This window comes from Abramis brama, assembly GCF_963993115.1.
Source record: "Abramis brama genome assembly, chromosome: 2".
NCBI classification, from domain to species: domain Eukaryota; kingdom Metazoa; phylum Chordata; class Actinopteri; order Cypriniformes; family Leuciscidae; genus Abramis; species Abramis brama.
Window position 1 is genome coordinate 5,422,094 of NC_139964.1, and position 24,445 is coordinate 5,446,538.

General features: G+C 39.2%; 1 protein-coding gene across 1 annotated transcript in view; it reads right to left on the minus strand.

Annotated features, from left to right (window-relative positions):
• Nucleotides 1-1,092: 1,092 nt before the first annotated feature.
• Nucleotides 1,093-24,445, minus strand: part of LOC311077544 (uncharacterized protein) — a 471,588-nt gene continuing 448,235 nt past the window's right edge. Inside the window, exons 19-25 of the mRNA XM_084106074.1 lie at nucleotides 8,203-8,373; nucleotides 7,929-8,123; nucleotides 4,055-4,272; nucleotides 3,140-3,298; nucleotides 2,837-3,008; nucleotides 2,079-2,168; nucleotides 1,093-1,993 (exon numbers count right to left, since the gene is read on the minus strand). Coding sequence (XP_083962200.1) covers nucleotides 1,949-1,993; nucleotides 2,079-2,168; nucleotides 2,837-3,008; nucleotides 3,140-3,298; nucleotides 4,055-4,272; nucleotides 7,929-8,123; nucleotides 8,203-8,373 — 1,050 coding nt within the window. The 3' untranslated portion in view covers nucleotides 1,093-1,948. The remainder of the gene's footprint in view (nucleotides 1,994-2,078; nucleotides 2,169-2,836; nucleotides 3,009-3,139; nucleotides 3,299-4,054; nucleotides 4,273-7,928; nucleotides 8,124-8,202; nucleotides 8,374-24,445) is intronic.

Consider the following 24,445-nt stretch of genomic DNA (forward strand, 5'->3'; position numbering starts at 1 on the left):
TACAAACTGATCACAGCAGTCAGATCACACAGTTGTCACTCAAGTGATCATTTATATTTAACTTAAATTCAGATTTTTTTTTTTTTTGTACAGACCAAAACACATCACCGCGCATGCGCGTCCAGTACGTGTCGGATCTGATCCATCGTGCTACAGGCTGCAGCGAGGACCTCTTGGGTTCTCCGGGTTCTGCGTGTCTAGACTGGCTGTTTTGGGGTCCTGTCAGAACTCAACCCTCTGACAAATGAGGGCTGTCTCAGCTCACAACTAAATATGTCCTAAGAACCTTTTGATCACGTTCTCATTAAGGTATAAAAACGTCAGTGAGATCAGGATCAAAGTCATTTTAGTGAATGAATTTTAAGAAACTGACTCGCTATTTCACAATTTGTTGTAATACTTTAATAAGCCTAAACTGTGTAACAGATACGAGACACTTAAGGGTTAATTTACTTTTCACCACTTCTATTTGCTAAGACCTTTTTGTTTTTACCAATTGTTAATTTACCTGACTGTTGTTGTGGTCATTTCTTCTCACGTGCACAGATTCTGCTGTTCACAATACTCCCTCTGACCTGAAGGGGGAGACATAACACAGTGTAAGTTTTTACATTTAGTAATTTAGCAGACGTCTAAAAGCTTTGTCTAAAGCGACTTACACATGAGGACTAAAGCAAGCGAGTCATCATGAAGAGGCAAAAACAACGCAAGAAGTGATCAAAATACAATGTTCAGGCACTAATTAGAGTAGCATAATCCAGACAAGGGAGGATTATTTTATTTTTACGAGAAAAGTTGACGAGACAAATTATATGATTTGTCCTTTCACACATGACCTCAGATCTAAATCTTACATAATATAATATAATATAATATAATATAATATAATATAATATAATATAATATAATATAATATAATATAATATAATATAACAGACATCTCACTCACACTAACTGTTGGTCGTTACAGTCTTTACATTCAATGGAGGCAGAAACAAGAGAAACAACAGGTTAGAAATAAGATTAAGACACACTAAAAATCAGGACTACTGTTTCTCATTAAATTATCAGCATAATAACAGGACACAATGATTTGGAAAAAAAAATATATTTTAATATATTTTCTGGAAATATTAGTACACAAACATACAATATAACTTGCATTATTTAAAAAAAAGGTATATATCCACAGTCTCTGATTAAATATCTATAGTAAAGCTGTCATAAATGAACTCTCTCTACTGTTTAAAATCCAGCTACAGTTTCACCTTCATAATCAAACCAAGATCTCCCTCAATAAAACATTTATCATTTTAAAGAAGTTGCCTTTTGCATGATCTTGAATGTAAGACTTTCCACTTGCAAAGAAAAGACAAAAACAAACTAAATGTTACGTTCAAATAATGGTGTGATCAGTTTTATCTGTTCTTACATTACGGACACGGCCTTTGCTGTGTTTTTCGTAACAGAAAAGACCTCCGCTTGCAACTCGCTCATCAACTGCTTTGTGTCTGAATAAACCAAACGTTTAAACAAACCATTTGAGTGAATGATTCAATGACTCACTCGTTTAGACAACGCTTTGCTGCCACCTATTGGTGGTTTTGGTTTCATATTTTAAAGTATTTCATTGAATAGATATAATGTGTAGATATAGTGGCAAATATAATGCATTTATAAATAGACTATTAGGAGTGAAATATGAAATAATATTGTTAAATATAACAGACATAGTAAAGTAAAAGGTTAAAGATAATAAAGTTATTGCAGTCGCATTGGATTCAACGTTTTTTTTTTTTGTCTCTTTTTTTTCTCGTTGGCACATGCACTATATGATAAACCCACATCTGCAATATTCCTCAGATGACAACGACCCTTTTTGAATGCTTTGTGAAAGTCTTTTACAGAAAGTGTTCAAGTGCCTTGTTTTCAGGAGTTTGTAGGCACTTTACATCTGTGACTCTGCTGTGCTGCCGTCACTCCGCAGAGGTTTCTGTGAAAGTCAAAGGAAGAATGAAGAAGCTGAAGCCACAAACACAGCACTAAAACACTCGAACACACTCACTAGCGTACTGTACCTGACTGCTGTTGGACTGGCTGACACGGTATTCTGCTTTCTTCTTATGTGGACACGTTCGGCCAAACAGATTGTAATACTTCGTCCTGACCTGAAGGGGGCGACACAACAGCTAAAGCAAATGATGTTTGACTAAATAATAAATTACAGTTTCTGGCCAACCCCAGTCGCTTGCATTTAGAATAGTGGTCGACCGATATGGATTTTACGATGAAATAAACACTGTAATTAGCAGTTCACCCAGTAATGTGATAAGTGATTTGCACACTGGGAATCATATCATACTTTCCATAAATAAAGAGCAGGTAACGCTAATTTTAAAGTGCACAGAGAATATGACATGAACATGATGTAGTGGCCATTTGGTAATAGCGCAGTTTTAAATCAAGGATTTAAAGATTACGCTTAAAACTGCGCTCAGACGCTGGTGTTCTTAGCGCTGTCAAAATAAAAGTACCATCGATGTCAAAACAAAAGCTGCTTCTGACACTTGTCAGTCAATCAGAAAAACATTGGTCAATGCCAATCACTTAAAAATGCCAAATATCGGCACTTGGAGATATATCGGTCAACCACTACTTCAGAACCCTTATGGCATGATTTGCATTTTGTGCATTTTGCATCCTTTTTTGGGGGGTGAACTGTCACTTCAAATCACTAAAATCCTGCAAGATACAAAACAAACCACTGTTACCAAACCTTCAATGTGTTGAAGCCAATTCATCATGTGTTTTCTGCTGTCATGGTGTGTGTAAGAACCTGTTTGGACAGCAGGCAGTGCATGATGAAGATGAGCGCCCCCTGGAGGCTGTTGAGGATGGTGAAGAGGTACAACATGACTTCAGTCCCGTTCTCCTGGAAGAGGAAGAAGCCGAAGACCCACGTCCCGCCCAGAACACACAACTGAGCCACTGCGGTCGCCGTAAAACTCCTACAGAGAAACACACACACAATACAATTCATCAGAACCTCTGAGATAAAACTAAATTAAAGACTGACACAAAAACTATAATAGTGTATGAAGGATAGTGAAATAACACACACACACACACACACACACACCTGATCTGTTTGAGTTTGGAGAGGTCTGGATTGAGACTGGAGAATTTTTTTGCCAGTTTCCACACAGTGATGATGAAGAAGACACAGTTGAGGATGACGATGATGCAGACGGGTGCGAAAAAACTCAAGATAAAATAACGATCAAGAGAGAGCCAACAGCTGGAATGGTAAATCAGTCACATGGTTACAAACACACACACACACACACACACACACACACAAAAGACTAATTCATCGTTCTTCCCCATTCGTATTCCCTTTGAAAATTAATCATAGACTCGCGAATGATCTGATGTGTTAATGTTTGACCATGAAGTAGCAGAAGGAGAATTCTTCTGAACTTTTGAATATCAGGTGGTTGTTGATACCAAATATTAATCTCTTGCATTTTGACTCTAGCTCACATTTAGTTCTGGTTCAGAATGACCTTTTTATCCGGAGTATTATTTAACTTGTTAAATGATTATCTTTATGGGCAATGTATTTGCTATTCAGACAGGAATTTGGGGACATTTTTCAAAAGACTTTAGTTCACATCACAGCCATGAACCTTGATTTAAATGATTTGCTTGCATTTAAGATGAGCAATCAATACTTTTGGTCCATTTCCCAAAGGAAAAGATAAATATAAGTGTTCATAATTGTCAAAACATTTATTGAATTTTCAGTTAAAAAAAAGAAAATTTGTAAATGTTTTATGCATTTTATTATGGACTAATAAACATAGTAAGAATTGTATTGAAAGTATTAAGACTAATGTAGTTTGGAATAGGTAAAATGTGGCGGGAAAAAATATATGATCAGAATATCGACTTTCGAAAATATCGTCTAATAATTATGCATGTGCATATACATGTACATAGAGACACACACATATAATTATACAGCTTAACAGCATTGGTTGCAGAAGCTCACTGTCTTTGGGTGCCGTATCCCTTTGGGAAGGCGATGGCAGAGATAATGACGATGACGAGAGGGACTCCGTATCCCACCGCATACATGTGGAGATGTTTTACTATGGTGTGAAACACCAGCACAACCATCCGGTAGAGCTGAACCCCCTCCAGCAGCATCCAGCAGAACGCAGACAAGAAGAAGAAATGAAGCAGCCCCGCCACAATCGCACACCCAACCTGAGAGAGAAACAGACATGTCAAATCAGCTCCTGTTTGATTACAATAACATTTTACATTTTGTGTTAAATAAGCCAATGTTATTAGCAATTAACTAACACCAGTTAGTCTGTCTGAAGTGGCGTGCGAAGACCTCCGCATGGGCAGGGGCCAAATTAGTTAAGGGCAAGGGGGGGAGGACAGGGGTTCTGTAGAAATTGTGTTAGTATGTTACATATGTAACCTGAGATGTTCCCTTTCAGATGGGAACTTTGACATTGTGCCATGGTGTTGACACTATGGGAATGATAATACCCACACCACCATGCTAAGCTGTTAACTTTGGCTCAGGCAAATTCTGAAGGCAGAACGACCTGGATCATCCCTGAAGAACCTGAGATCCTGGGGGCGTATTACAGAAACGTTCTTTCTTAAGTCTTAAGTTAAGATCTGACAAGTTAATTTAGGATTTTTCACAAATTCATATTACAGGTTGATCATATTACAAGTTGATTTAGGGTTCTTATCCTATCTTACAAAATCTTATCTTATCTGTAGTTAGGAAATTTAAACCCCTCCACTGAGTTCGGTAATCAACTCTCTGGTCTGTTACCAGGCAACCAACAACACGCAAACAGCTGGTATGAAGTAAAACGGAAAAACTGGTAGTAAACAAAAAAAGTGGTGCTTTTCATAAAGTGAAATGATAAGCTTGAGAAAAGGGCAAAGCCTAATCTTTTTATTTCATAGGAGTCTGTAATTATTTGTCGGAGTTTTGTCATCAAAGTGCAGCACATCATTTGGGTGTTCACATGGTCTTTCCACCATCAAACATCTCTTGTATCATTAATACATGTGACACCATTCTCAGACAGAGCTATTATTGTGTGATTTGTATAGTTGGCTTTCAAATAATTTTGAAGTCAGGACACCATTGGGGTTGTCCTAAAGTTAAGACAGTTTTAGGATTTTTTTGTGGCGTTAGGATGCTTCTGTATTACCCTTTTCCTATCTGTAATAGCTTCTGTCCTAAGTGAGGTCCTAACTGAAATTGCCATGGTTAGCAAACAGATAAGATGGGATTCTAAAGTTAGGATCTTTCTGTAATGCACCCCCTGGTGTTGAATCAGTGTCCAAGCTATAACATTTGAAAAACATGTATGATGATGACCATCCTGCTGCAGCACAGACCCTTGGCAAGAGCCTTAGAAGATGCCACTCTCCCAGTAGAGTGAACCCTAAAGCCCAAGGACACACCAAGGTAGTTTTTGTGCGTTGGCCGACTAAGTTTTCTCAGTGTGTTCCGCACCGTTGACAGAAATTGGTCCTTGTCGGGTTTTTTATCGGCGGATTCCCTCAAGGAGGGAACTCTGATTGGCTCTTAGTGAATGAGTCAGTGCACGAGAATAATAGCAAAACAGCGAGCAAAAAAGTCGAAACGGTACAGACAGAAGGCTGTTCTAATGTTACGTCATCTTACCTGAGTGTTCCTTGGCGAATATTTCAATATTAACATGAGCAGAGTGGAATAAAGAAAGTGTTTAGCAGGATTGATATTCAAAACAGTAAGCATGCACTGCTTTGTTTATGGTTTGTGTATCTGCAGCCTGCAGCGTCAGTTTCCCTTTTTGAATGACGAATATAGACGAATATATCTGCAGAAATAGACAGTTGTCTCATTTACACGCAGGCGCAGTTAACACGCATTCTAGCTGACAGTCGGCTGTAGTCCTCTCGGTATGTTCAAGTGCAGCTTTTCCCCCTGACGCAGGCGATGCAAGGCAATACCACAGTCGGCTTTCATCAGTGCTTGTTCTTTGGCGTCAGTTTGGTGTGTTAGGGCTTAACCCCTAAAGGCGAAGCCATACAGCACGCCTCATAAGAGAGGGCAATGGCATCAGTGATCCAATTTGAAATTTGCTGTTTAGTGACCACATTTCCCTTATTGCAGCAACTGAAATAGACTAAGAGCTGAGAGGATTTCAACCACTGGTCCGAACGGTGGACATAAAAACTCACCGGACACAGCAGGTGAAGAGTTTCTTGCTTCCACTATTCATGAGGCAGAGGAAAGAAAGCTTTCAAAACTATAGGCTGACTATTTGGAGAAGACACCTTAGCGATATAGTCTGGTCTGGGGTATAAAATAGCCTTGACCTTTCCAGGAGCAAATGGAGCTTCTGTTATTGCCCTCCCAGGACAAGAGATAGGTCCCAAGAAGGAACTCACAGCTGACTGATAAGCTTTGCCGTCAGGGGAACAGTGGGTTAACTCCTTGGATGCAAACAGATCCACTTCCACTCTGCCTCAACAGGATATCTGCCCCAGGTTTACATGTCCCAGAATATAAACGGCTCTCAGGGAGGGAAATTTAGTATTCAGTCTCTGCTCAGAACAGGATCTGCTGCGCCTGTCAGGAAAAAAAGATGCAAACGTAGCCCGCCCTATGTAAGAAACTACCGTAGTGTTGTCTCTGCGGACTTACACATGATAGCCCCCTGAGGGAAGCATCTGTCGTTAGAGTCTTGCAACAACAACACGCCCTGAGGATGGGGCCCTGGTTTAGAAACCAATGTCTCTTTCTCTGTACAAAGTTCTCTGTGCGTAACCATTATTACTCTGGAAGGATGGTTAAGAAGACGAAAGCCCTTGTCCTTGAGCCAGAACTGGTATGGCCTCATGTGCAGCAGACCCAAAGGAATGACGCTGGCTGCTGTCGCCATGAAACCTAACTGTATCTAGCCTAATGCCTTCATTGTTAAGATAGAGTCTACACGTGCAGGAGACAAACATGACTCCATCATTGTAGAGTCCCAAACAACTCATAGAAAAAGGGTTCTCTGAGAGGGAGATTGGAAAAAAACTTCTTTAGGTTCAACCTGAGCCCCAAACACTTCATATGAGCACGCACAGCATCTCAGTGTCATGCTGCTAGCTATTTCAACTGGGATAAAATCAACCATACATCTTTATATTTGAGCACACTAATTCCCTGGAGTCCCAGAAGAGCCAGAACAGGATCAGTGCACTAGGTTGTCAACGCTAGGCTGAAAGGAAGCACTCGATACTGGGAAGCTTCACCCCTGAAAATAAACATGAGAAATGTATTGTGTTCTTGCCAAATCTCATCTGGAAATAAGTGTTCTTTAGGTCTATTGTCACAAACCAATCCTTGGATTGAATTTGAGACAATTTGAGTTTGAGCGTAAGCATCTTGAATCTGTATGTCCTCAGAGTACAATTAAGGTCATGTGGATCCAAAACTGGATGCAGCCCCCAGTCATTTTTGGGCACAATAAAGTACCAGCTAAGAAACCTGCCTCTCTCACATGAAGAAGTGCAACTTCTATGGAGCCTTTTGCCAAGAGAGGATGCAGTTTTTGATTTAGGAACTTTGATTGATCTTGATTCACTGCTGTTTCTACACTGTAAAAATGAATATGCTATCATATCAGAGTCCAAACAAAGTGTCCTGCCAAGTGTCCTGCCACTGCACTGCAGTGAATTACAGTTGTAAAGTAATATGGAATATGGAGAACAGGGACATCCGGTTATAAGCATTTTCAAAGGAAAGAAAAGTTCTGACATGAGGCCTATTTGAGCAACAGACAGGGTAATATTTATTATTTTCAAATAATTCCTTCACGACCAACACTTGTTTTCTCATTCAAACGCACCTGATTGTGAGTGCTGGAGATCCCGCAGAGGAAGACGAGGTCTGCGATGAAGAGGCACACACTCAGGTGAAGATGAATGCTGTTTCGGGTCCCTTGGATGGAGCGACAGAACCGGAACGTCAGGATACACAGAAATAAACAGAGCAGAGACAGAACTAAACCCACACGCGTGATCAACACCAGCTCAAACGTGTCCTGGAGGAAAGGAAGAGTAAACGGACGTGTTAATATCATCATAATTTAGTCTCAAATCTGAAATATGTCACACATGTACCTGGACAGGGTAGAGGGCCATGAGCAGAGCGAAACTACTGAGATGAGAGTAGGAACACATTGTATGAGTGTCATTAGACCACACCTTCTCACAGCCCTTCCCAGACCACGCCCCCTCTGTCTCATTCCAGAACACACAGGAATAAACCAAACCCTCAGACTCCGCCCTCTCCTGAAGAAGGGAGAAGAATAAATAAAACTATATAATTACTTGCATTTGACACTTTATTTGAACCAAATGCCTCATTGTTATTATATATGTTATAATATATGTATTTTAAGTAATTCTAAAGGCTATAGTTCACATCATCATCATTTGCCTCTAGTCCTGTTTGGGACGTAGGCCATCAACAAGAGCTCTCCAACAGTTCCGGTCCTGGGCCAGTTTCTCCAGTTGTCCCCATGATAGTCTCATTTTCTTGGATTCTGCCTCTAAGTCTCGTTGCCAGGTCTTTCAGGGGCGGCCTCTTTTTCTCTTACCTTGAGGGTTCCAGGTGAGCGCTTGTCTGGTGATGCTGTTAGCAGGTTTCTGGAGGGTATAAACAATCCAGCGCCATCTTCTTTGGAGGATTTCTTTCTCTACAGGCTGCTGTCTGGTTCTCTCCCACAGTTCCCTGTTACTGATGGTAACTGGCCATCTGATCCGTAGTATTCGCCTGAGGCAGGTGTTGATGAACGTCTGGATTCTCTTCATGGTTGAGGCTGTTGTTCTCCATGTTTCTGCTCAATATAGGAGTATTGGCTTCACAATGATATTGAAGAGTTTGAGCTTGGTGTGGATGGTCAGGGCACTGGAGTTCCATACAGGGCCGGCGCTCCGCACACGCACATCACGCACTGCGCGCACCACAAAATCTGGGTCGTGAAAAATCATCACAATAGGCTATCGATTTAAATAGTAGGTTACATGGGGTTTTATTTGTCGTTTAATGAGATGTAGCCTAATACATGTTGTCAGTGCCAATATATAGATCCGCCATCCAAAATAACGTGTATCTTAATGGTCCAGTGGTAGAGCTTTCGCCAGTCGTGTCAGAGAGTCTGAGTTCGAATCCGCCCTTGTATAAAATTTTTTTTCCCGTATAGTTTTTTTCTCTCATCAAAACGATTATGTTCATCAGTGGTTGTATATCAAGCAGGGACACGCAAACGTTTGCATTGTGTTTTGTGATTTCAACAGAACGAATAGAGAGTATCCGCAACGCAACGGATTGAAGCGCGCGTCGAGTGAAGACAGTGCGGTGTGTGCGCGAGCCACACGAGAAAACACTGTATCCGCGCCACTGATCAAAGCGGAAACGAGCAATTTGATCACTTGATTTAAAAAAAAACACATTTCAGCGCTAGTATCTTATTTAAAAAACGAACGAAATGAATGCTCTGCCAGTTAACTGGAGATTTATTTATTTGTAGAATTGGTACATTCGAGATGTTTTAAAAAGTGGTGGGAACATGTCCCATCCGTCCCACCCGCAAATTGTGCTTAGGGCACCCAAATGGCTAGCGCCGGCCCTGGTTCCATACCTTCTTAAGCTGCTGGAAAGCTGTTCTTGCCTTGCCGATACGCACTCGTACATCTGCATCGGTACCTCCCTGCTTGTCAAAGATGCTGCCAAGGTAGGTGAAATTCTCCACCTCCTCCAGCGCTTCGTCTTCCAGCTTGATGGGTGTGTAGCGTTTATACGCCCGTATAAATATAATTAATTATTATTCATAACGGATTATGATCAATAATTAATATTTTAATTATTTTCAGAATTTACTGTAGCAGAATCAATAGTATGATCATTTTATCAGTTAATCCAATGAACAGAAAGCATAAACAGTTATTAACTCTAAGAAATATAATATCTTCCTGGCCAAGAAAGAATAATCCCCAGCTAACAGTAAATTAAGAAATAAATCAAGGGTAAAAGCTATAGGTAACCTAGATCGCAGTTCAAGACAATAAATTCGTAAGCACATAACACAAGTAATACTTCTCTTTTCAAATACAAACACTACTTTATTGATTATATGCTAACACACATGAAAGTACCTAACACAAACACACGCACACGCATACACACACATTCATACAGGTTACAGAAAGAAATAAAGAAATAAAGAAAGAAAGAGTTTGGAAAGAATGAGTTTAAGGGGAAGAGGAAGAAATCCCGAATTTCTATATGCACTCAAGACATGACCTGAACGAACCATCAATCATTAATTTAAGCCTGGTCGTTCCTTATGCAGGTTATAAAAGGTTATACTGCACCAGTTCAGTTAAGAGTCTAGAGGGTACTTGCGTTTCTGCGTTCCGTTTGAGGGTTCCCTTTTGTCGGGTGCAAGGGTGTTTTTCGGGGTCCGTTGGTTGATCTCGTGCTTGGATAGAGTTCAGGGACGTGGAGTGCTGGCGGAGAGTTGAAGCGTCTTTGAAGTTGAAAGCGTGCGTTGCGGCCGTGAATCGTGGACCGAAACTTTGCAGCAAAACTTAACTTAAAACCGAGACTTTCAATCGGAAAAGAAGAATAACACCAAGAAAGAAAGAAAATGGGATACGGAAAGTAGTTAGATGACTGGAAATGAATCTAACCCATCTGATCTTAATTTGGCTTGGTCTGGTCATCTGTTACATGGTTAGGCTATAACCATTGTCTGCTCTTCTTCATCTTTGTTCTGCCCCCGTCTTTTTGTTCTGCTCAACTACTGCCCAACTTCTGCCCAACTTAACTAACGCTCTGAGCTGGGTTTTTAAAGGGTTTTTTTAAAACAAAAAAAGGTTTGTTACGCCTACAAATGGGAGTTCTGACTGCTGCTTTGTTTTCAAAGGCGTAAATCATGTCTTCCCTGGGGGTGTCGGTTCTCTAGCTTTAATTAGAGACCAGATGCAACAGTTTAGGCATGATTTCTAATTATCAGAATATGAAACATTTTACACAGATTTAATTCCAGCCATCTTGCTAGTTGTGTTCGTAAGATAGCATTGATATGAAACAGTACACACTTTCATTCACACATCTAATATCTAACGATTTTCCTGACTTGTATGGGATCTGAACACACATATACATAAAGTATTAAAAGTATAGACACATAGGTTGTAGACAACAAAGAATTATGTAGTTGAACGATGTTTGATTATAGGTCAGTCAAGAATTGTTCTGGGATGAGTTTTATGTATGTAAAGTCTCTTGGTGTGTAAAGTTTGTGACAGTAAAGACATTCCAATCTGAGGTCATGGATAGTTCCTGCTGAAAGCTGTTTTGTTCATCTCTCATGGGATCTTGGTCTCCTTTGGCAACAAATCTAGCATTGTCCATTCATTAATGGATTGGAAGTTTTTTTCCAAGATGGCTGCCACAGCATGTGGAGTTGCTACAGGCAGGAGCAAAATTCGAACAAAACCTGAAGTCTACCGCACAGATACAGGGCAAGTGACTGTGGAAGATGAGTATTTGAACTTTTTGTTTGTTAAGCTCAAAACTGTGAAGCAGGATGAGATTGTTTTGATGGCTGTGGACCATTTTGGATCAGAATGGATTGTAAACTCCACTAAACTGCTTTTTGAACTGTGTCCAGGCTCTACTCGCAAGCTTGTGGCTCACACTGGGCCTCAAAAAGACTTCAGGAGTTCAGGAGTTGCCTTAAGCTCCTTAATGAAGCTGGTGAAAATGTTCCTCGGTTTGTTTCTCTCCATCTTGATGAACTTCCACCTGTGACTTTCGACAGCCTTGATGTGTCTTGTCTGCTTGGTAAGATTGAACAACTAAATGTGGATATTACAACTATGAAACAGGCTGTTTCTCTGCAGACAAATACCTGTAATGATCTGCGGATTATCACTACGGACATAAACCAACGTTTGAGTGCTAATGAGCAGCCTAGAACAAATCTGAGGAGAGGGCCTGTTCTCCAAACCAACAAACATGCAATGACTCAGAGAGTGTCCACTCCCCAAGCCTGGGAGAAGACCCAGGATGACATGGAGGGTCAGACCAGCGAAGGAGATTCAAGCCAGATGGAGAATTCTGCCTTAGGCCTGGGCAGGCTAACCAGTGCTGCAAAGGAAGACTCTCATGTGAAGTGGAGTGACATGGCAGCTACCCCACCCTGGAACCTGGTCCAGGGCAAGAGGAGCAACAACCGCAGGAAACAGGTCCTTGAAAATGCTTCAGTAAAGCCCAAACCTCGCCTGAATCCTCACAAAGGGACGAAAACTGCTGGCATTGTTGGAACTGGTACAGGTGGAGACATCCGAGTCATAAAATCCAAACTGGTGAGTGTATTTGCGACAAAATTCTCACCTGATTTGGATTCTGAGACTTTGATTAACTATATGAAAGATAAACTTGGGCGTAATGTAACCTGCCAAAAGATAGAAGCTGTGCAAAGTCGGTTCAGTTCTTTTAAAATAACTGCAGAGTGCAAAGAAGTAGAAGAAATGTATAATCCAGAGCTGTGGCCGGAAGGCACTTTCGTGCGGCGATTCTATGAGGCACGCAAACCTAAATCTATAGCTGTGCCAATATCAGTGTTGAACGTGCCTGTAAGGGGATCAGGGGTACCTGATGCCTAGTACTAGCAACAGTGATGGTGCTCAGAGTGGTGTCATACAACTCACGTGCCTAGGACAGAGTGCTGGAGACAGAGCACATCGGATTGTGGTTGGCCAGCTACTGGAGACCACAGACATTATCTGCCTGCAAGAGACATTTTTAGCCAAACAGGACCTTGATAAACTCAATTCTGTCCACAGTGATTTTCATGGAGCAGGAGAATCCACAACAGATTTAAGCACCAAATTGGTGCGTGGTAGAATACCTGGAGGTGTGGCCATTTTGTGGCGCAAGAAATATGATCCAATGATCAGTATTATCAGATTAGAGGTGGACTGGTGCATTGCAATTAAAGTTGTGCATTCTATGAATGTTTTTATTATTTTAAATGTTTATACCCCATATGACTGCTATACAAATGAAGATGAATATATGAATAGATTGGCCTTTTTGAACTCTTATATTAGGGAATGTACATATGCAAATATATTTGTGATGGGTGATTTGAATGCAGACATTTCTGATGACAAATCTCTCTGTGGTCAGCACTTGTTACAGTTTTGTCAGGATAGTAAACTGGTTCTCTCCAGTATGAATTTTCTACCTGCTGGTAGTTATACTTACGTCAGTGAAGCATGGAACACGACATCTTGGCTGGATCATGTAATCTGTACAGCCGATGCTCATGAAAGTCTGGAAAAAGTTGAAATTCTGTATGAGTTGACTACAACTGATCACTTACCTGTCTCTATGATTATAAATGTTGATAACTTACCTGACTGCAGTAGTTCGACAGAAGATGGCGCCAACATGGTCAAAGTGGATTGGGATAAACTAAATAGAGAGGATGTATTGTACTATTGTGGGAGGTCGGATGCTCTCCTAAGGGAAGTACAGTTACCCATGGGTGCTATTTTATGTTCAAATATTAATTGTGATGATGTCACTCACTGTAATGACCTATATGAAATGTACAATGGTATAGTGAGGGCTATATACACTCACCTAAAGGATTATTAGGAACACCTGTTCAATTTCTCATTAATACAATTATCTAATCAACCAATCACATGGAAGTTGCTTAAATGCATTTAGGGGTGTGGTCCTGGTCAAGACAATCTCCTGAACTCCAAACTGAATGTCAGAATGGGAAAGAAAGGTGATTTAAGCAATTTTGAGCGTGGCATGGTTGTTGGTGCCAGACGGGCCGGTCTGAGTATTTCACAATCTGCTCACTTACTGGGATTTTCACGCACAACCATTTCTAGGGTTTACAAAGAATGGTGTGAAAAGGGAAAAACATCCAGTATGCGGCAGTCCTGTGGGCGAAAATGCCTTGTTGATGCTAGAGGTCAGAGGAGAATGGGCCGACTGATTCAAGCTGATAGAAGAGCAACTTTGACTGAAATAACCACTCGTTACAACCGAGGTATGCAGCAAAGCATTTGTGAAGCCACAACATGCACAACCTTGAGGTGGATGGGCTACAACAGCAGAAGACCCCACCGGGTACCACTCATCTCCACTACAAATAGGAAAAAGAGGCTACAATTTGCATGAGCTCACCAAAATTGGACAGTTGAAGACTGGAAAAATGTTGCCTGGTCTGATGAGTCTCGATTTCTGTTGAGACATTCAGATGGTAGAGTCAGAATTTGGCGTAAACAGAATGAGAACATGGATCCATCATGCCTTGTTACCACTGTGCAGGCTGGTGGTGGTGGTGTAATGGTGTGGGGGATGTTTTCTTGGCACACTTTAAATGCCACGGCCTACCTGAGCATTGTTTCTGACCATGTCCATCCCTTTATGACCACCATGTACCCATCCTCTGATGGCTACTTCCAGCAGGATAATGCACCATGTCACAAAGCTCGAATCATTTCAAATTGGTTTCTTGAACATGACAATGAGTTCACTGTACTAAAATGGCCCCCACAGTCACCAGATCTCAACCCAATCTTTGGGATGTGGTGGAACGGGAGCTTCGTGCCCTGGATGTGCATCCCACAAATCTCCATCAACTGCAAGATGCTATCCTATCAATATGGGCCAACATTTCTAAAGAATGCATTCAGCACCTTGTTGAATCAATGCCACGTAGAATTAAGGCAGTTCTGAAGGCGAAAGGGGGTCAAACACAGTATTAGTATGGTGTTCCTAATAATCCTTTAGGTGAGTGTATGATGCCAGTCGTCCTCTACACACACACCCCAGAAAGGCTAAGAATATCAAACCTGGCTGGAATAAGTATGTAGTTGACCACCATGAAGCTGCTAAGACGGCTCATAGGTCATGGGTTATAGCTGGTAAACCCAGACAGGGGCCAGAGTTAGAACACAAAAAACTTACCAGGGCTAGATATAAATATGCAGTGCGCTTTGTTGGAAAGCATGAGGAAGCCTTAAGAGCTCACTCTATGGCTGAAAACTTGATTGGCAACAATGTCACTGAGTTTTGGAAGGAGGTGAAAGGTACAAATAGGGCCAAGACAATATTGCCTTGCCATATTGAAGGTGTATCTGGTGCAGAAAATATAGCAGAGCTGTGGAGGCAGCACTATGCAACTCTGTTTAATTGCATTAAAAGTGAGCCCTATTGTGTGGGTGAGTTAAATGAGGATGTAATCCACTTTACTCCCAATGAGGTCTATAATGCTATAGAGCAACTAGCTGATAACAAAGCTAGTGGCAAAGATAACATCACTGCGGAGCATCTCAAGTTAGCCAGCCCCAGAGTGTCAGCCCTTCTATCCATTTGCCTGACAGGGCTGATGACTCACGGTATACTGTTGACCGTCACATTAGTGCCCGTCATTAAGGACAAGGCAGGGAAAATAGGGATTTTGGACAACTATAGACCCATCGCTCTAGCTAGCATTCTTTCAAAGGTGTTAGAAAAGATGCTCCTAGATAGACTGAGTGGGCTCATTTACACCACGGAAAATCAATTTGGCTTTAAGTCTCAACACAGTATTGATCTCTGTATCTATGCATTGAAAGAAGCTGTTGAATCCTATAGAAGGCAGGGCTCTACAATGTTTATTGGGTTTATTGATGCGTCCAAGGCATTTGACAGAGTAAATCATCATAAGCTTTTTACTAAACTTATGCTTAGGGGTGTGCCGGGATGCATCATACGTATACTGGCTTACTGGTATGCAAAACAAAGCATGCAGGTTAAATGGGGAAATAGCCTATCATCACCATTCAGTGTAAGCAATGGAGTACGGCAGGGGGGGCTTCTGTCTCCAGCCCTGTTTAACTTATACATGGACAACCTCTCAAAGCAGTTGGGGATATGTAAGACGGGTTGTGTAATAGGGAACACTCTGTTAAACCACCTGATGTACGCAGATGATTTAGTTGTTATGTCCCCCAGTACTGTTGGGTTCCAGCAGTTATTGGATATATGCTCCAAGTATGGGGATGAGTTTGATGTACAGTACAATGCAAAGAAGAGTGTTGTGTTGGTTTGTAGGACTAAGGAAGATCAGAAGTCGCACTTCCCTATGTTTTATCTGTCAGGGCAATGTATCTGTGTATCTAACTGTACAAAATATCTTGGGCATATCATTACTGACAAGATGGAAGATGATGCTGACATGTATAGGCAAAGACGAATGTTGTATGTCCAAGCGAACATGTTAGTCAGGAAATTTCATTACTGCTCTGATTGTCACGGTTCACGAATGCATTGCTTTCTTTTCGTCTCGTGCGTTTGTTATTTGTGTATGTGTGTGTGTCGCGTGGATCTGTGGGTGTGGCCGGAGCAATCACGCTCATTCATCAATCTGCAATCATCATCGGCGCCAGCTGCGACTCATCATCACTTCCTTAAATAATCACCGTTTTCTCCTCTCCATTGTCAGATCGTTGTTGATGTCTTGTGCTGTCTGGTGTCCTGATCCTGTGTTCCTGTTCCCGTTCTGTGATCGTGTGGTGTTTGTTCCTGGATTCCTGTTCGCTGTTCTGTTCGTCGTTCACGCCGGAATTCACCATCACCATCACTTCACTCAGCACCAGCCCAGACTCACCCGTGTTTGACCATCGAGGTCCCTGCGTCACCCGCCAGTGTTTGTTGCCTTGTATGTTTCATCAGTGTTGCTAAATAAAGAGTTTATTGCACCTGCTATTGCTTCCTCGTTCTCTCAACATGACACTGATGATGTGAAAGTGCACTTGTTTCGTGCTTACTGTACCCCTATGTATGCAGCCCCATTATGGGTCAACTACAAAAAGGAGACCATGTGCAAACTGCAGGTAGCATATAATGATTGTCTGAGGATACTGCTGAAGAAGCCCAGGAGCAGCAGTGCAAGTAGCTTTGGTAACACTTTACGGTAAGGGTACATGAATTATCATGAATTCATGTATAAATTCATGCATGAAATATGCATTCATTCATGCATTAATATCTCATGAATCATCAGGAACTAACACGAGTTCAACGTTTTTCATTCATGACTTCATGGATGAACAACACCTTAATTAAAACATTAACTAAGATGAGTACATCATCATGAATTATGATTTATTACGCATGATCATGATGTTTTCTTTGTTCACACAAAAAATTGGTCTTTACCACCCATTGTGGATACAGCTATGGTTATGGTACATTAATCATCATGAATTCATGCATAAAAAAGTATTAATTCATGCATGCAAGACTACTCTTCGAATTATTAAAGGAATGTACAAAAATCCACATTATCTAATGCATGCATACAGGCTAGAACAGTATATCAATTAATGTGAGAACTTTTTTTCTGAATTATGATCTGAGTTTCCAAGCATGTTCATGTCTTCTCATAGCCTGCAGGTAAATGGACAGAGCCCAAAATTGGCCAATCACAGCACATATTATACGAATTCTGTTGGCGTTCAAATACTAGTCATCATTAACTAAGCATTATTTATCAATGACTTCATCATGTGTGTGGCCCCTCAACTAAAGTGGTGACTTGGTGCTTTGAAACACTGATGAACAATGTGTTTTCATTATGATCTGAGTTATCCATCATGTTCATGTCTTCTTCATAGCCTGCAGGTAAATGGACAGACCCCAAAATTGGCCAATCACAGCACATAACATACGAATTCTGTTGGCATTCAAATACAGTAGTCATCATTAACTAAGCATTATTTATCAATGACTTCATCATGTGTGTGGCCCCTCAACTAAAGTGGTGACTTGGTGCTTTGAAACACTGATGAACAATGTGGCATAACTGTGAAATGACATGAATATGAACATGAAAGTTCAAGCCTTTGCAAACAATGTACTGTGGACACAAATGGACTTTGATCTTAACTTGCAACGTGATCTCATGAGAATACGTGTGTATTTTTACGTAAAGTGTAGTTCTACCATACATACATTTATTTACGTTTTATACACACAGAAACGTATAATACTGACAGTGGACAGCACGAAAACGTAATTTATTTACTTATAAACAACTTACACAAACAACGACGTACAAATTTGGGCGTATTCCTATTTAACTTATGCATATTCAAATCGTGGCATTAATGTTTTGAGTCATAATACACTAAAACACAACATAAATTCACAAAAGAAATTAATTTTATTAACTTAATGTGATCAAATCTTTATAATCCATACGTTGTTTGCAAGAAACAGATCCAAATGCAGCCCTTTATCCAGTGATCTTCGTCTCCATTTCTCAGCAGAGACCAACGTCAAATCCCGCGCTCGTGGTGAATTCAAATTCAAAAATTGCGCCCGAAGCGTTACGACATGTTTTACGGCAGTGATATCAAACGCTCATTGGCTCTCGCATGCTTCGTCACAGATTGCGACATGCCGTTTTTAAGTTGTGTACTACATTTGAAATGGAGAAGCGCGCGCGCCTTCACAGAGCGAACAGCAAACCGAACCGGATTAACATTTTCATGGATTAATAACTTAAATTCTGCTCTGTAACGTTACCTCATACAAAACTATTATATAACGTTACTGCCAGAGAGGACTGCGACACATCGTCATGTGAACGACTTTTGGTACCGGTTTTGACATTTTCTCAATAAATAAATGATTGTGATTGTCTGTCTGTTGTTTTAATTTATAATTGTAGTTACGTAGTTTTAAGAAATGGTTAGGTTTAGGGGTAGGGGTAGGATTAGTTGCTCAAACTATCTTTTAATGCTACATTGTTAATAAAACTGCCATTTCCCTACACATATCTGTCCATTACGTTTTATCCTTTTAATATTGTCTATAAAATGGGTTTGTTTAGGTGTGGGAGTAGGTTTAAGGGATCTTACATTTATAATCTATAAAATGGTAAAAGGGAAATTATACAGATATCTTTATAATATGAAATATTCGTAAATAGTTTAACGTACATTTTTTAGCTGTAAAATCGTAATAATGTTATGTAACTTTACTGCTTTATTCTGAAACCAAACGGTGTAACTTAAACCAGTTAAATCAACAGCTGGAAAGAGCTGAGAAGGAATTCAGTAACGTTACACCGTGAACTTCTGAAAACTCTTTACAAAACCATAAAGCTGTTTTACAATTTCATGATATGGAGGAGTCACATCAGTAGCTTAAAGGTGACTCTTTACCCAAAAAGAGATCAAGCTGTTTGTGAAACATTTTTTTTTAAACAGCTTTATGGTTTTTAACTGGTTTATACCGTTTAAGAATAAAGCAGTAAAGTTAAGATCAAAGTCCATTTGTGTCCACAGTACATTGTTTGCAAAGACTTGAACTTGAATGTTCATATTCATGTCATTTCACAGTTATGCCACATTGTTCATCAGTGTTTCAAAGCACCAAGTCACCACTTTACACTGTAAAATGTAATACGTTGACTTTACTTAGAAAAAGTGAGGAAACCGATTGCCTTAAAATGTCCAAGTAAAGTAGTGTATTAATGTTTAGTTGGCACAACATAATAACATTTGTATAGAAAACTTGTTAAAGGAGAAGTTCACTTTTAAAATGAAAATTCTGTCATCATATAATCACCCTGATGTTGTTTCAAACCTGTATGAATTTCTTTCTTCTGCTGAACAGAAAGGAAGATATTTAGAATATTATCAGTAACCAGACAGTTTTTGGGTCCCATTGACTTCCATAGTATATTTTTTTCCTACTATGGAAGTCAATGGGACCCAAAAACTGTCTGGTTACTGATAATATTCTAAATATCTTCCTTTCTGTTCAGCAGAAGAAAGAAATTCATACAGGTTTGAAACAACATGAGGGTGATTATATGATGACAGAATTTTCATTTTAAAAGTGAACTTCTCCTTTAATCAAGTATACTCAAGCACTCTTGAATCAAAATCATTAGTTGTGTTAACTTCTCATTAGAGTTCACATTACTAGGAAAATATCAGGAAACCGATTGCTCTAAAAAAAGCAAGTAAAGTGAAATAGGAATAGTATGTGGTACTGACAAATGCTTAGTTAGTATAGTTCACTTACACAAGAGTTCTAGTAACTAAAAAATAACTGTAGAGAGTACTTGATAATTTACTTTAAATGAAATGTATTTGTCACCATGGTTGTGTTTTGCATGCTGAATGATGAAGTCTGTGTGAGTCAAGCATGATCAATTACAAGATTTTCACAAATATAGAGGGATTATATAAACCCAATTAACTGTTTCAGCAGGTGAGGCATAAATAGTAGCAACAAAATTATAAAAGATCACTAATTGATACAAGTTACATTATACACCATTCATATTTTCTCTCTCACACACAAATATATATATATATATATATATATATATATATATATATATATATATATATATATGAGTGTGTGTGTATAGTATTACACAGCAAAATCCCCAGTGTTAAATTAACACTGAAAAGTGTGAATTATATAAACTCTGAGCAGAGTGTTAAATGAACGCTGAAGCAGTGTTAAATTTAATGAGATAATTAAGTGATTAATTGAGTGATGATTGAGCATTATTGAAGACACCTGATGTTAACAAACAGAATCACTGAAGGAGAAAATCACAAATTGTAAGCCACCGTTATGGTGATGGGTGTTTGCTTTAGTTGGACTCTTGACCATTATATGTTCACTTTAGATTTTGCTTGGCTGCTGTTAGTGAATTATAACAGCCAGATGAACAAAGAAAAAAAAGTGATCTGATGATTATGTTATGGCAATCATCATTTGAACTTGATTAGCTTCACTGAACTCATTGAGACCCTTATTTCTGTCTTAGATTTATGTTGTTGATCACAGAATAACCGAGATTCTACATATCTAGAATTTTAGATATAGTACAAAGGATTACTGTTTGAAAAAAAAAAAAAATCTTTCTTTTAGGCACACACAGACATCAAGATCCAGTCTATGCACCTCAACAATGGTGACGAGCAGAATATTCAATTAGGAAAAGGAAATTACTAAGATAATTCAGTTCATAATTTATTCATACTGCAATGCATGATGGGAGCCATTAATGAGTTGTGATTGGTGGCAGCCACTGCAACATGCTTTATTATTGTCACCATTGTTGAGATTCACAGGCTGATTATTGATGTCTGTGTTTCTAAATAAATTTATTTAAAAGTCTTTTGATCAGAACAATGTTTATTAATTATTTTGGATTATATTAAAAATACTGAAAATCATATGTAGAATCACATAGCTGCTGTAATTATCAAGTTAAACCACATTTCTCAAAAAGTTTGACTTTTCAGATCACAACATGATTATGTCCAAACATAACCAACACCATCAGATCACATTAGTTTTTTGTTCATCTGACTGGTATAAATCAATAACAGCAGACAAACAAAATCTAAAGTAAACATATAATGGTCTAGAGCCCAACTAAAGCAAACACCCATCACCACAATGGTAACTTACAATTTGTGATTTTCTCCTTCAGTGATTCTGCTTGTTAACATCAGGTGTCTTCAATAATGGTCAATCATAACTCAATTAATCACTTAATTATCTCATTATCTTTAACACTGCTTCAGTGTTCATTTAACACTCTGCTCAGAGTTTATATAATTCACATATGTTTATATATGTTAATTTAACACTGGGGATTTTGCTGTGTACTTCTCTTTCTTTGACACTAAACAACTGATTTATTGTTGCATCACTGCATCAACAGAAAGAGAATCATAATAAAGAAAATATAGTTCCAAGTGCCCAACCAAAGGGATCACTAATCGCCATAAATATAAATATTTTAGGAAAATCAAAATCAATTTATGAAGTCAACTTATGTTATGTTCTCACAAATTTTTCAGTTGTATTGACAATTCAACATTCAAGATTACTTTGGGAAATGAGTGAATGCAAACAAAGACAAATAACTGCAGAAGTGGAGGAAATGAGTGAAAGGTCCATTAAGAATTTCCCTGCCTCAAAAACCACACTCAAACCAATCAATTAATCTTAACTTGGGTTTTCTGAGTAAATAAAACATAGTATGTGAATAGTACAGATTACTAGATTTTTACAATTAAGTTAAGACATTAAGTAAAGTTAACTAAAAAAGTTTTAGTAAGAACCAATGTTGGATTTTACAGTGTAGTTGAGGGGCCACACACATGATGAAGTCATAGATAAATAATGCTTAGTTAATGATGACTACTGTATTTGAATGCCAACAGAATTCGTATGTTATGTGCTGTGATTGGCCAATTTTGGGGTCTGTCCATTTACCTGCAGGCTATGAAGAAGACATGAACATGATGGATAACTCAGATCATAATGAAAACACATTGTTCATCAGTGTTTCAAAGCACCAAGTCACCACTTTAGTTGAGGGGCCACACACATGATGAAGTCATTGATAAATAATGCTTAGTTAATGATGACTAGTATTTGAACGCCAACAGAATTCGTATAATATGTGCTGTGATTGGCCAATTTTGGGCTCTGTCCATTTACCTGCAGGCTATGAAGAAGACATGAACATGCTTGGAAACTCAGATCATAATTCAGAAAAAAAGTTCTCACATTAATTGATATACTGTTCTAGCCTGTATGCATGCATTAGATAATGTGGATTTTTGTACATTCCTTTAATAATTCGAAGAGCAGTCTTGCATGCATGAATTAATACTTTTTTATGCATGGATTCATGTACCATAACCATAGCTTTATCCAGAATGGGTGGTAAAGACCAATTTTTTGTGTGAACAAAAAACAAACATCATGATCATGCGTAATAAATCATAATTCATGATGATGTACTCATCTTAGTTAATGTTTTAATTAAGGTCTTGTTCATCCATGAAGTCATGAATGAAAAACGTTGAACTCATGTTAGTTCCTGATGATTCATGAGATATTAATGCATGAATGAATGCATATTTCATGCATGAATTTATACATGAATTCATGATAATTCATGTACCCTTACCGTAAAGTGTTACCGTAGCTTTTTTGTGATTTGAGGCTAAGCTGTTTACAGGCCCTCTTGAGGAACCTAATGTTTAAGTTTATGTGTCGACTTGATGAGTCGCAAAACTATATTATAGTAAGGCTCACAAGCCCCAGGTGTAGCTCGGTCCGATATCAATCACATCTATGGAAGCATTGGTATGAGTGCCTTTTAAGACTTTTGTGAAAAAGGGTGTATTGTATATGTTTATGTAACTGTTTTTTTTTTTTTTTTTTGGTGTTTGTTTTTGTATGGTGTATGTCCTGCTGTTGGGCCTAGAGCCTGTAATAAAGTTTATATATATTATTTCGTTAGTGCTGGGGGGGCTCTTTTAAATAGCCAGAATGATGATGATGATCATGAGATGTTCTGAACAAATCTTCCCCCCTCATTCGGCGAGAAGCAGAAAGGTTGAATTAATCTTCTGGTCTGTGTTTGGTTCATCCTCGCAGTCGTTACAGGTGGATGTTCAGCCCAATGCGTAAGGAGTTCTCTGCCACAGTGTTGGTCTTCTCCTGCATCTGTTGCTGGGTGTGCAAGAGAAGTGCTAGGTCATCGGCAAAGTCAAGGTCATCCAGCTGTTTCCATAGGATCCACTGAATACCGTGCCTTCTCCGTGCTGTTGATGTCCTCATGACCCAGTCTATGGTAAGCAGAAACAGGAAAGGAGAAAGTAGGCACCCCTGTCTTACGCCAGTCCGCACTCGGAAGTTGTCCGTGGCTTGTGTGCCGTGGATCACTCTGCAGGACAGTCCTTCGTATGAGTTCCGGATGATATCGATGATCTTTATGGGTACTCCATAATGTCTCCATAATATCGTAGAAGCTTCCAGAGTGTCTGCCTGTCCACACTGTCAAATTCTTTCTCGTAGTCAATGAACAGATTGTTCACATAGGTCTAGTTTTATTTCCACAAAACACATCAGATTACTCGATTATTCGTCAAAATAACTCGATTACCAAAAAAAAATGTAAACATCCTTAGATAAGTTTCAAAATGCTACTGCATTATTTTATATTTTGTGTCTTTCAGTCAAATAAAATACTATTTTTTCAGTCATATATTTCATCATTGAAGATTTCATAAAAATAATTATAAAGTTAAGTTAAAATATCATCTTGTCTTTTTATCGTGAACCCAATATTGTGTATCCTCAAACTAAGTGTTTCATCACAACCCTAATAATTATAAATCATTGATACTAAAATAAGACTGGTGTAGCATCTTGGGCCAAAAACAAACCAGCTACTTGCTGGTCATACCAGCTTAATGTGGTCATGCTGGTTTTTGG